This window comes from Castor canadensis, chromosome 1 (genome assembly GCF_047511655.1).
Source record: "Castor canadensis chromosome 1, mCasCan1.hap1v2, whole genome shotgun sequence".
NCBI lineage: Eukaryota > Metazoa > Chordata > Mammalia > Rodentia > Castoridae > Castor > Castor canadensis.
Genome location: NC_133386.1, coordinates 46,292,178 through 46,306,251, shown reverse-complemented (window position 1 = coordinate 46,306,251; position 14,074 = coordinate 46,292,178). Strand labels below are relative to the sequence as shown.

At 35.1% G+C, this 14,074-nt stretch overlaps 1 protein-coding gene across 8 annotated transcripts in view; it reads left to right on the top strand.

The window, feature by feature from the left end:
- The first annotated feature begins 2,308 nt into the window (after positions 1-2,308).
- Kpna5 (karyopherin subunit alpha 5) overlaps positions 2,309-14,074 on the top strand; it is a 55,368-nt gene continuing 43,602 nt past the window's right edge. Inside the window, exons 1-8 of one of the 8 annotated variants that reach the window (XM_074075866.1) lie at positions 2,348-2,516; positions 4,435-4,568; positions 6,275-6,376; positions 6,488-6,587; positions 7,434-7,528; positions 8,605-8,667; positions 10,423-10,554; positions 12,742-12,830. In XM_074075866.1, coding sequence (XP_073931967.1) covers positions 2,513-2,516; positions 4,435-4,568; positions 6,275-6,376; positions 6,488-6,587; positions 7,434-7,528; positions 8,605-8,667; positions 10,423-10,554; positions 12,742-12,830 — 719 coding nt within the window. In that variant the 5' untranslated portion in view covers positions 2,348-2,512. Of the gene's footprint in view, positions 2,517-2,986; positions 3,229-4,434; positions 4,569-6,274; positions 6,377-6,426; positions 6,446-6,487; positions 6,588-7,433; positions 7,529-8,604; positions 8,668-10,422; positions 10,555-12,741; positions 12,831-14,074 lie in introns of those variants that run through there. The other 7 variants (XM_074075887.1, XM_074075874.1, XM_074075904.1 and 4 more) reach the window with 7 other exon arrangements.

Here is a 14,074-nt window from a genome sequence, read left to right as displayed (position 1 = left end):
GAAGAGGGGGGGAAAAAAAAAGAATTCATTGGAAACCACAATATGCTCAGATAAGAAAATGTATTTAATCCCTGAATGTAAAATAGGAAATAGTTCTTGGGATTGAAAAATACAATCATAGGTTTAAAAAAAAATGTGTATCATAAGAGTTCTGGAAGATAAGGCCCTATAAGTTACTCAGCAAACAGAACAAAAAGAGGAAGGGATGGAAAATAGAAAAGAAGAAATTTATTAGATGATAAACTCAAAGCAGGATAGGCCAGGAAAATTGAGGCATGAAAATAGCAACTGGAAATTCAAAGATAAACATTATATTAATGAATGGCTTGATAAAAAGTATATAGATACTATTTTCTTTAAGACTTACACTCCCTCAATAAGCTACAATATTTAGTAAAAAGAAAAAAGGGAGAGGAGGAAAGCAACTCTCTTGCTCTAACCTTGCCCATTTGCCCCCAAATAATTACTGCACTAGGAGAACTAAGCAAGAATGTCTCAAAGAAAGGCACAACTTGGGGGTAAAGCTGTTGGGAAAATGACTCCTCTGGGTACAGAAAGTGTCTACAAAGGAAAATACTTATTACAAGGATGGACACTTGTCTTAAAGGGAACATCTGGTAGGACCATTATTTATCTAAGGGATGTTCAAACATCTATCTCATAGCGTTCCAAATTTAATGAGTGAACCAACTTTGAAATCTTTAGGTGTAATTTATGAGATAGTGTAACTGCAAAAAATGACTATGATAGGTATCAAAATAAAAAGCACTTTTCCTAAGGTAAATTGAGCCAACCCCCTACCTACTTTTTCACCATAAATACCTCTGATGTTAAAACATTCATTGCATCCATTATTGGATGTGCCTGTAGCCATGTATGGGTGTGTACTGTGTTTCTATTTTTCCTTGTTTTTGCTTTGCTAACATACTTTCTTGGTCTCTATTTCTATGTGTCCTAAAATTATTATTATTTTTTGCAACAATATCACAAACTTAGTATCCAAGGGCCATGCAGAGGCCTCCTCCCTTTTGGAGACCTTCCTTGGAGTATCTGTGGTTCTGGTAACAAATAGAGCTCCACTTCCAATTAATAAGAGGTACAGAAAAGAGTAAAAGGTAAATGAAAATTAATTATCTAAGAAATGACAGTGAAGATAATTTTCCCCAAACAAAACATCTCATCCATTCTTTCTCAGGAAGCTCCTGCTAAAATGAGGGCGGAAACAAAGAAAGTTAAGGTAAGGAATTCAACAAGAATGTCCATCTAAATGAAGGAGGAAATAAACAAGTAAAAAATAAATAGAAGCTGCAGACAAATAGCCCCATGTTCATGACTAAACAGAGAGAAATATTACACCCTGCAATAGATTGACTATATTATAGTCAATGTGTTAATTCCCAGAATCTGTGAAGATTAAGAATGTTGAGATGAGATTACCCTGGTGGTGCAATGTAATGCCAAAGGTCCTCATCATTCGGAAGAGGATGGAGAAAGAGGAAATAAGGACAGCATGCCAAGTGATTAAGTACAATAAAACCCTATTAATATTTCAAAAGTCCTGTCCATGTTTCCTTTGTCAGACTTCTGTTCTCTTCACAGCCACACCTATGGCCAGTTAAAAAATCACTTCTCTCCTGTTTATTTTTCGGCTAGCAAACAAAGCCATTTATTTTCACGTTTTCCCCTTTATATATGGCATACTTCTTTAGAGCAAGGATCATGGGTATTAATCTTGAGTGTTCTGTGCCTAGCATCGTCTGGGACTCACTTTTCAATACTGCTTGTGGGACTCCACGGTGGACTATGGAGCTGTGTTTGTGTGTTAGAATTTAGAGTACATTATTTGAAGTTACTTATAGTATAGAATAGTGACTACATTTATTGTCAAAAACTTGCAAAGATTATAGAACCCAAATTTCTAAATGAATACAAAATTAAAAGGCTTTGAAACAAATGAGTATATAGGAAGAAGTTAATGAAAATGTAGAAGGCAAAAGCCTGTGTGTGAATTCCAGGAGGCCGGTTTGACTACTGTATCTCCATTATCTAAAAGGGTGCCTGGCAGACTATGCTGTTATTCAATATTACTTGTAGGTTGGATAAATGAATGAATGAATGAATGAGAACTTGTCCTTGGTGGGCTCGCAGAGGACCATTAACCCTCACGGAAGTGAAAATCAGTGGCCGGCTCAAGCAGCAACCCTATGGCAGGTGGGGTGGGGCGCACTCTTCTCCCCGCACCCTGCCCCCACCGCCTCTCACCCCCATCCCCGCTCCCCGACCCCCGTCCGTACAGCCACGCCCCCTCCTCCCCGCCCCCACCGCGGTCTGCAAAGGCTTCTGGGAGCCGATCCGCGGGGTCTCGGGGAGGGGGCGCAGGTGGCCGCCATCTTGGGTTGCGAATTGAGTTGCTGCGCTTCACGCTACGGGGAGGAGTGACGGCCTCTCCGTTAGCCGCAGCAGACGTCGCCGCCGTGGACTGGAAAGTCTGGGCGCCGGGGACAACACATTCATGGGTAAGTAAGAATGACGCAGGCTGGGCCGGGGGCGTCTCGGATTTGGATCCTTGGGTTGCCGGGGCCACGGCGCTTTTCTGTCCCTTTCCCTGGCCGCCAGCGTGTTTTTTGGTTCCCCCGCGGCCACCGCAGCAGTGGGGGCGTGGCCGCCGGACTGTTTTCGCGGAGGCGCGGCGAGAGCCGCTCCAATGGCCGTTTCTCGGCCGGTCTCGGTGCCCGCCTGGCCAGCCGTCCGCTTGTGAAATGCCGCCGTGCGGAGGCGAGTAACGGCGATGCGGGGGCCTCCGCCGCCACTGGCACCTGCGAGCGCGCGCGCGAACCGCGCCGCCAGCCCGGGACCCGAGCAGCCCCCTGTCAGCCCCGATCCCGGGTGGGAACTTGGCAGCGTTGCTAACGGGATGCTCGGGAGGCGTCAGAGAACCTAACGCCCGTCTGCTACGAGCTTTTCGGACACATGAAAAGACAGGAGGACAGCACTCAGGCCTGACTGCTGTTTTGCAGGAATGGTCCGCCCTTCACACCCTACTTGGTTGTAGGGGCTCCCACTGGGCACGTCCCTGGTGCACAGTCTTGTAATGTTCTAATGAGGTGTCTGAACCCATACAAATGAAAGTTTTGCTGGAATGAGAAATTCCGTTAATAGTTGTCAGAAAAAGGAAACCCTAAGTAAAGAGTCCAGACATTTGCTCAACTTCAGCATGGTAAAAAAATGGTAAGTTTATGAAAGAAAAATCCTAGTAACTTTAAAGTGTCTGAATAGCATCTCCTGTATCTGACATAAATTCTGTGAAACCCCAGCCTTTGAAGCACAGTCTTTAATATACATTTATTTTCCAGAAAACAAAATTTTCTTGGGGAGGTGTCTTTAGAGATTATTTTCCTTGGCCTTAACTGACATCCCTTTTAATGTAACATGGCGAAGATGAAGGTGCTTGAATAAAAAGCAGAAAGTTAGTACTATAGAACAAAAAAGGGAAAAAAGTGATATGCGTTCTTTGGACTACATTTTATTTGGATAACAAGTTTATATTGAAATGTTTCTGTTGAAATGCTTTAGTTCGGTTGATTAGATTAATAGTCTGAAAAGTAGTGTCTAGAATGTGTTTCCTGGAGTAGGCACACTGTGATTCAATTGAATGTGGTTAGAAAAATATTAGAACTACTGTTTGTTTACCTTTTAAAATTATTGCTTTTGTAAAATTGCTGTTTTGTTGTGAATTTAATAATGGGGCAGTATATTAAGATAGTAATACATGTATAGAAATAATGAAGATAAATATACAGATAAATTTTGCATGCATAAAGGTGTCTGATCAAAAAAGTTTAGAGGCCACTGGTCTAGAAAATGCCACACATACAGGTGACAAATATTTTTAAGCAGTTTATTTCCACAAACATTTCCTTTTATTAAAATATTTCCTACTGAATAAGCATCTTTCACCAACTAATGTTGAGACCTAGATTGCTCTGTAATGAACTTTGTGATCTCTATTTTTTGTTTCCAAATTTAGGCTCATAGTGGGATTAGAAAGACATTTTTAATGTGTAAAATAGAGAATAATGTTAAACTTGCCATTGATAATGTTAGATTTGTAAAGATAATTATTTGTCGGTGCATACAGTATTGCTCAAGTCCATTAAATATTTTAAAGAGGGATTTTGGCAATTTATGAATGCATTTTGATTGTTAGAATGAACATTTGTTAACTTCGAAGGTGCAAAGTAGCTCCCCCATCTTTGGTGTTGGGGGTTGATCCCAAGGCTTCCATCTTGATATAGGAATGAGAGATAGTATTCTTTGTACATAAGTTTCACAGTGGGTTTTGTTGGACTATGTAATTAGTGAACTTGAATTTAATGGCCTTAGGGTAGGCCTCTTAAGTTGTTTTGAGGGTTATCCCTGTTTTCTTCCCTTAAGATTCCATGGCTAGTCCAGGGAAAGATAATTATAGAATGAAAAGTTATAAGAATAAAGCCCTAAATCCTCAAGAGATGCGTAGACGAAGAGAAGAAGAAGGAATACAACTACGAAAACAAAAAAGGGAAGAACAGGTAAGTGGTTTCAAATACTTAATTTTTTCACTAAGAAATTACAGAAATTTAAACATTTATTAATGCTAATTTTAGATAATTTTAAATGGAAAAGTGTTTATAGAAAATTTATTATAGCTGTCTATTCTTTAATTAGAGTAAAGAAATAATATTCACAGATTCATTAATTATAATCCTGTGGAAGGAGATGGGCACAAGGAAAGGGAGAATAAGGGTGAATATGGTAGATGTATTTTGTATCCATATATGAAAATAGAAAAATAAATCCTTTTGAAATTGTTCTAAGAACGTGGGAGGAGGGAAGAGGGAGAATGATGGAGGGAGTAAATCTTAAGATATATTTTGAATTCCTGTGTTGTAAATACCACAATGTATCCACCTGTACAACCATTATATGTTAATAAAACCATAAAAAATTATAATCCTGTATTAATTTTAGTTACTGACAGGAATGACTTTCTGTTTTATGGATAAACTATTATTTTTTTATTTGCCCCCCCCGAAAAAAAACATTAATTATTTGCTGCTCTTGGTTTTCATAAGTCTCAAGTTATAGTCATGTTTGCATGTTGCTCATCCTTTTCTTCCTATAGTCTCATCAGCCAGATATCTTAGCCTCCTCTATTTAAACATTACATACGTGACATAAAGAACAGAAAATCATTTGAGAGACCACATCTTAACATTTTTCATCCCAAGGTATACTTAAATTTAGAAATATTATAAGTAAATAGGAGGGCATGGTCCTCACATTTACAAATTAAATCTGATATGTGAAAAGGACTAGTACAAGGAAGTAGAAAAGGCATCTTTTAGGAATATGATTATGATTTGTCATCTCCCTGTCATGTCTTGCACAGTACTTGATACATCAGTCACTCAAAAAACCCAAAAACCTGCTGATTAAAAAGAAAAGTATAAGGGCCAAGTGAGGTGACACACCTGCTGCTTCTCAGGAAGTGGAGATCAGGAGGATGTTTAAGGCCAGCCTGGGCAAAAAGTTAGTGAGACTCTAAACCAGATGTGGTGGTGTCTGTCTGTAATCCTAGCTACAAGAGAGTCATTGTTAGGAGGATCAAAGTCCTGGGCAGAAAGCATGAGACCATATCCCAAAAATAACTAAGGCAAAAAAGGCCTGGGACTCTGATTTAAGTGGTAGAATACCTGATTAGGAAGCTCCATGCCCCAAGTTTTACCACAATATTGGGAAAAAAGAGAAAATATATACAGATTGAAGAACACCATAATTTAGCTATCAAAAAGAATATAAAAATTTTTTTATTAATTCTGATTTAGGAAATGTACCTATAAATCTCCTTTAGTGACTTTACCCTTGTCTCTTTCTCTTTTTTTCTTCATTTTTATTCTCTTCTGAATTAATAATAAGCATAGGACTGTTTTTCCTGAGAATTTTTCTGTTGCTTGTTAATTGTATATACTACCTCTGTTAATATACCATATGTTATCTTTACACGTAACAGATTTGCCTCTTTAATTGAGATTTCCTTGGAAAAATTCTTAGACATCTCACAATCCAGTGTAGAAACATATGCTTTTTCAGGTGCTATAAGATGTAGATGTGTACTTAATGTTTTAAATTATAAAATGCTAGCTTGCTTTTTTCGTGCAAGTGAAAAATGGAATTTTATGGCAATTGAATGTTTTATGGAAAGTGTAATGTATAAATTGATTTCTTTTTGTTGCAGCTGTTTAAACGCAGAAATGTCTCGTTGCCCAGAAATGATGATTCTATGTTAGAAAGTCCTATCCAGGATCCAGACATCAGTTCCACTGTACCCATTCCAGAGGTATATTTTACAAAAATATAATTTGGATTATACCTCAACAATATTTCAGAGACAGCAAATACTATTCATGTAAGATATTTAAATATTTATTTTCTTTTTTGTGTGTCTTAGGAAGAAGTTATTACCACAGATATGGTTCAGATGATTTTTTCGAATAATGCTGAACAACAGCTAACAGCAACACAGAAATTTAGAAAGCTGCTTTCTAAAGGCAAGAATTATTTTCAGCATGTTTACTTGCTATTACAGGATTTTCTAGTGTAGTTTTATTAGAGATTTTATAAGACACTTTTTCACTGGTCTTAGTTTATCTTTAAAATATATTTTTAAATAGTATCTTAACATATTATAAAATGAGGAATTTAAAGAAGCAAATATATACATATATTTTAATTTTTTTTGTTTGGTAGTACTGGGATTTGAACTCGGCAATTTTTTTCTGAAACCAAGGTAGAAAGATTTATTTGTACTTTGTTACTGGAATATCTTTCTTTGAATTTTATTTAAATTTCCTAGAGATCTTATGATTCTCAAACCACTTTTGCATTTCATGAACATTTCTCAAAAATTTGGGGTAGTCTATAGCATTTGTAAATATAATAAGTAGTATACAGGCAAAATAAAATCTCATCTAGCTGAGAAGCATTAAGCAAGTCTTGGTTGATACTGAGAGAGAGAGACCCTTGAAAGTTTAGGATAGTACTATAAAGAATTAGGGAGAACTTTTTTTTTTAATACCTCAGTTGATGGTTTGACTATTGGACTGAAATTCTCCCATGTTGTAAAGGTGACCTCCTAAATAGCCTTCAACTTATGAAATTTAAATATGTAGGAAATATTTTTTAAATTTCCTACCATTGCAGTTAAGAAAAAAAGTAGAATTTGCTTTGCAAAAAGATAATGCGATTATGAGAATATTTGTCTTTCATTACATCCAGACAAAGGCTTTAAACCTATTGAAGTTGGGGAACCGTATTTTGTATGCCTTGTTAATTGAAGTTTGGACCAGGTCTTTGTCTTTTCAAGTCTATTTGATAACTTCTTCTTTAATTTTTAGAACCTAATCCACCAATAGATCAAGTTATACAGAAACCAGGAGTCGTACAGAGATTTGTAAAATTTCTTGAAAGAAGTGAAAATTGTACTTTACAAGTGAGTCTAAAGTTTTCTTGCTTAATGTCTTTCTAGAAATGACATGTTAAAGTTAAAAGTGAAAATAGTTTCTTCAATACTGACTATATTGTAAGTATTCAGTAAATACTTTTCAATTAAAGGAAAAAGTAGCATCACCTGTCTTGCCATAGCATGGTTATAGTGCTAGTTTCTTCTATGAATTATTTTAGTAAATAATTTTGGGAAAAGTCTAAAATCATTACTAATATAAATAAAAATTTTATAGTTGTAAATTTTAATGATTTTTTGTTTTAGGAAACCTCAAACTAAAATACTAGTTTAATGGTTAAATTTATTTTGGTTCTTAGATTTTCATAGTTGTACCTTTTACCTTTTAAAACATTTTTAACTGATTGATTAATTTTTTGAAAAAGACTAAATTAGTAAAATCTACTAAAAATGTAACCAAAATTAGATTGGCCTTAGAAAGCATTATTTGTCAACCCTGATACAGTTACAGTTAAAGATGTCCTCCAAATTTGCCAGCTGGGTATGTTGAATCCCAGCTGCTTTGGAGGCGAAGACCAGGAGGAGGGTGGTTCAAAAAGTTAGCAAGATCCTATCTCAACCAACAGCTGAATGTGGTGGTGCTTACTTGTTACCCTAGCTATGGGGAAGGCATACGTAGGAGGACAGAGATCTGAGGCTGGACCTAGCAAAAATGTGAGACCCTATCTCAAAAATAAGTAAAGCAAAAAGTATCAAGGGTGTGGCCCAAGTGGTAGAGTGCTTGCCTAGCTAAATTCAAGCCCTAGCATTGCCAATAAAAAATAACATATTTCAAATAATTTGCTACTAATGATAGATTACTGAAATTTGCAAATATTTTAATGTTAATTAAAAAACCTTACTCTGACTTTAATTGCTATGCATATTCTTAAGTAAGAGTACAGGTAGAATTTTATCTGTACTTCAGGAATTACAGCAGACCTACAACCACTTAACCAGTGCGGTTGTCAGTAATGAAGGACTGCTATTTAAGTAACCATTAAATTTACAACTTGGAGTAGTGGTGCACTTATCTGAATAATTTGAGAAAGACCCTCACATTTTAGGTGGAGGCAAAGGAGTGTGTAGCACACAAGAATGTGAAAGGAAACAGCATATATTTTATTCAGGTAATACTTCTACTGACAAGTTACTTTGGATTAGAAATCATGAGATCTAGTCCCTTCGCTTTATATCAGTTTTGAGTCCAGACTAAAACCCAGGTCTCCTGAAATCTGGTTAATTATTTGGTTTTTTGGAAAAGATGAAATGAGTAGATAGGAATAAATAAAATTGGATGCTAATTTGAGTCAAAGTACTATGTAAGGTACTGTAGTTCTGAAATTAAGACATTTTTTCTGTCTATAGAAGTTCTTCACTCTCTGCTGCAGAAGGTAAACATACAAAGAGATCTGTGCTAATACAGTTTGCTTAGTGCTGTAACATAAATGTGAACAAAGTGCTCTGGGAACACAGAGACCCTGCAATTGACCCTGTGTAGGGGAAGTTAAGGAAGCCTTTATAACTGTAGTCTTATGAGTGAAGGAGAGTTTGGCAGAATGAGAGTGACATCAATTTTAGGTTGAGAGCGTAGCACATAGAGCGTGTTGCTCCAAGAACATTGGTAATGTGAGTGTTTTGTTAGTTACTATGATTGAAACCTAACGAAATCAGTATGGTCTTGGGGCAGCTCCGAACATACCATGCATGTTACCTCTCCAAGTACATGTGAATGTGCTAGTTCAGACCATTAATCTGTCTTACTAAGAGTAGCCTCAAGTGGGGCTGTAGGTCAGATCCACCTGTAAACAAATTTAAAATGTCAATTAGATATTAGACTTTTAAAAATCAGGGAATTTCAAATGAAAATACCAGATTTTTTACTTCATTTGACAAAGACTGTTGGCATTATTGCCACATAGTAAGATGAAATGGGGCAAAGCAAGATTTTTTTCCCTTTTTTGTCTTTTTTTTTTTTAAATTCATAATCATGCATTCCAGTTTTTCACTAATGCTTTCTACTAGACATAGCAGAGGAGAAGTTTGTACTCTTAGTTGCCTTTTATTTCATTATTTATGATTGGTTAAGATTGTTCTCCATTGTTCTTTAATAAAAATTCTTAAATTTTTCTTCATCTCAGTACATTATAGTAACTATGCTTTTCAGTATTTTGGTAATGCTTTTTTTTTTTTTTAAATAATTATAATGATATTTATACTAATGTGAAAGTTGTGTACCCAACTAAGCTGTGGTCACTGCTTAGTTTGGGAGCCATGTGTTAAATTTTCTCCACTGTTGCTGTTAAAGTCCATCATATATAGATATATTCAAATTTAATTAAATTGATATGAGTAACATCTTAGAGGCTGTACTGCTTAAAGGATATCAAAAATCTTAGTCCTGGCTCTGCTTTTTTGAAATCTTAATATCGAACAATCACCTCAATCTCTGAACCTTTACTTTCATGTTTTTAAATGAGATTGTGACTACATGATCCCTAGGCCAACAGGTACTTTTTATGATTCTATTGCTCTGTTAAGTTATATCTCATTTATTTTGGAACTGTTTGCTTTAGAACACTTGACTCTCTAATAGTAAATATCAGGAGTTTTATGAATTGTAAATTAAAATGTTTTTGTGTATTGTTGGTATAAATTTCCACTATACTCCTTCTCAGTTTTTGTTTGTACAGATTGAAGCACCCTGTTTTTTTCTTAAATAATGGTTTCCATCGCTGAAACCTGACTTAACAATGAAGCTTGCTAATCAGAAGCCAGCCTTTCTCTCAGCCTGTTCAGCTAAGTCTTTATTTCCTCTCTTCTTCCTTTCTTTTCCTTTCTGACATTACTTTGGTACTTTCATTTATTTTACTTTTTCCCCTTAGTTTGAAGCTGCATGGGCATTAACTAATATAGCATCTGGAACTTTTCTGCATACCAAGGTAGTGATTGAAACTGGAGCTGTTCCAATTTTTATCAAACTTCTTAATTCAGAACATGAAGATGTTCAGGAGCAGGTAAGTTTGTAATTTGTACTGCTATGTATAATACATTCTAATTTTTCTTGAAAATAGCACTTGTGATTGTGATTTATAATGCGAAATTTTGTGCGTAATTTACTTACTTGTCTGCTGCATTTGTTAACATTAGAAGGGAGGAAGAATGAATTGTCTTGTATACAAATGCTGGGTTCTTCATAGGTACCTCAGCTAGCATAGGAACCAGTGTTCCTTTTCAGTGATCCTGTTTACAAAAGGCATAGTAAGATCCAGAAAAGTCAATAGCTTACTCAGTCATAATGAGTGGCTTGCAGGTTTTTAATCTGAGCCAATCTGACTCCTTACTCTCTGCATGTATATGGATTATTTTATTGTTTCTTTTTACTGTATCATATTACTTTGGATATACTTCAGGGATAAATTTTTAAGTTTTTCTTATAAGAGGGAAAATTTGGTTATGTATAATTGCTAATTGCACCATCCAAAGAAAATCAAGTTTTTGGTATTTTTGTTTTTGTTATGCACATTGACTTCCTAGTCCATTCATCATTTAATTTTATGCCATTTTTTTAATCCACTGAACAGTAACATTGGGCACTTTTTCTTATGGCATTAATTATTCTTCCAAGAAAATTTTACTGATTGCTTAATATACACTCAGGTGGTTTTCTTAATTTTCATCTATTCTTAATAACTCTACATTTGTTATTTCTAGTTTATTATTAATAAACTATTGGTATATAATGTTTTATTGATGATGTTATAATTATGTATCCTTATAATTATATAATATATTAGCTTTTATGTTCCTCTTGATTATTTTATTAAGGAAAATGACTATCCTGTCAAAATATATTTTAACTTAAGGGTTTTATTGCATATTTCAAAATTGGCCTCCAAAAATTCAGAGCAAATAATATCCCTACCAGTAGAATATTATACTTTGCAGAGTAAAAAGCATCTTTACTTTAAAAGGGTTTTTTTGTTTACTTTTATTTTTTCTTTTATTCATATGTGCATACAATGTTTGGGTCATTTCTCCCGTTTGTTTACTTTTTAAATGTTTTTTTCAAAAACATTTAAGAAAAGCTTAGGTCTAAAGTAGATGTTGTAACTATTAATTCCTGTTTTGAATGTTAAAAAAAAGTTTTCCCAGTTGAAAAAATAAGGTGCTTTTGTACTTATGTGATAAGTTTACAAACTGACTAATCTTAATTTTTTTTTTTTTTTTTGGTGGAACTGGGGTTTGAATTCAGGACTTCATGCTTGCAAAACAGCTACTCTATCACTTGAACCACAACTCCAGTCAATTTTGCTCTGGTTATTTTAGAGATAGGGGTCTCATGAACTATTTGCCTGGGCTGGCCTCGAAGTGAGGTCCTCCTGTGCTCAGACTCCCAAATAACTGGGATTACAGGTGTGAGCCACCAGTACCTGGCTTTAATTTGTTTTCAGTGATCAAGCTAATCTACTTTTCATGTTAGCTATTACTTTTTCTATGCTTTGTCTCTTTCTCTCTTTTTTTTTTTTCTTCTTTTTTGTAGTACTGTGGTTTGAGCTCGGGGTCTTGTGCTTACCAGGCAGGCACTCTACCACTTGAGCCATGCCCTTAGTTCTATTTGCTCTAGTTATTTTTGAAGTAGGGTCTCTTGTTTTTGCCCAGGCCAGCCTGGACTGCTCCCTACACTTCCCGCATATTCCCACCTGTTGGCTTGAGATGGGGTCTTGCTAACTGTTGCCTGGGCTGGCCTCAAGCCATGATCCTCCCAATCTGAGCTTCCTGAGAATCTGGGATTACAGGTGTGAGCCACCAAATTTAGCTTTCTCTTTTTATTTATACATCAGTACCTTCCCAGTTAGAGGCATAAGAGCAAGCTTCTAGTATAGGTAATTGGAAAATTTGCTAGAAAGATATATTTTGTTTCTCCATGTAGCTTCAGAATAGACACAATATGCTCTTTGTTGAGTAGTACAGACATCTCATTAGAATGTAAGGGAAAGTTTTTAAGTGCTCTTATCTTTACATTTAAAAGTATTCTATAAAATTGCATTTTAAAAGTTTTCCTTTCTTACTCTATTACTTTTGTTTTTTTCACATTGTTGTTGAAAACTATTACCTATTCATTCTGTACTAAAATGTCATTCTTAAGAGAGCATCTTATTTAAGATTCTGTCTTAGAGAATTTTTTTTCTTGTTTCTCTAAGGCTGTTTGGGCTCTTGGTAATATTGCTGGTGACAATGCAGAATGCAGAGATTTTGTTTTGAATTGTGAAATACTTCCACCTCTTTTAGAGTAAGTATTTTATGTAAAATTTTCACAATTAATGTAATCATACTTTTGGGAAAAAAAAAAAACTATAACTCCACTGTGTTTCTACACACACAATTAAGTTCTTCAGCAGTGTTTTAGAATTTTTCTTAATGGTTAGCCATGCCTTCAGTAGCTTGAAAGTAGGTAAAACTAAGACAAGTTTTTAAATTGTGTCATTTTATGTTCTCCTAAGCCATACCTAACAGTGGTCATTGCTTACTAGATATGTTCAGTGCTAAAATAATTATTCTACAAAACAAGAATATGTTGTAATTTATAATTCAATAAATTTAAAGTTTTCCTATATCATGGAATCTTTAATACTTGAACAGATAATACGTTTTGATCTTGGAATGTTCAGAGGACAGAGACCATAAGATCTTTCTTTCAGAGTTAGAATTTTAAAGTGACTCATCTAGTGGTTTTCCCCTTAAGATGATACTCATTTTTTAAAAAGAACTACTTTATAATGTAAGGACTGAATGACATAAATTATTTGAAAGACAGGTTTATTTATACATGTTGTTTATCAGTTACAAAAACGGTCTTTATTTAGGCTAACTGCTTATGGTAAGAAGTGTGAAAAAAAAAGCGAACTGAGGAGATGGTTAGAAGAAAATTTTACTGTTTATCATTTCAGTGCCATTTTCTGTCCTCTCCAGCTGAGGAACTGAATAGGAAGAATAAATTTCAAGACACTAGTTTGTAACAGACACTTTACTCCTATAAAGAAAGTAGCTTTCTGGGCTGGCAGAGTGACTCAGCAGTAAAGCACCTGCTTAGTAAGCACAAAGCCCTGAGTTCAAATCCCAGTACCTCCCCCCCCACAAAGAAAAAAAAAGAAAGTAGCTTTCTGTGGACATAAGAAATTTCTTGACATGACTTCATACAAGTAACATTAATTAAGGACCAGTTGCTACAACTTTGTTCTTATGGACTTATCCAAAGTTAATTTTCCATAGTATGTGAGCATTCAACTTACGAAGAAAATACTGATTTAGAGTTCAATATCAGTCATTTTGAAGTCTGCACTATGAAAAACACCTCCTAAAGTTTCAGTATGACATTTTTCTGACCTTAGGTGATTTGAAGATTGACTGTTTTGTTTCTTTTTTACTTTTGGTTCTTTTTTCTAGGTCATTTTATTATCTGTTAATATCTCAAGTTGGTAGTAGTTTATGAAGTAAGTAGTAAGCATGTTTTAGGTTCTATGCCTTTGAATGTCC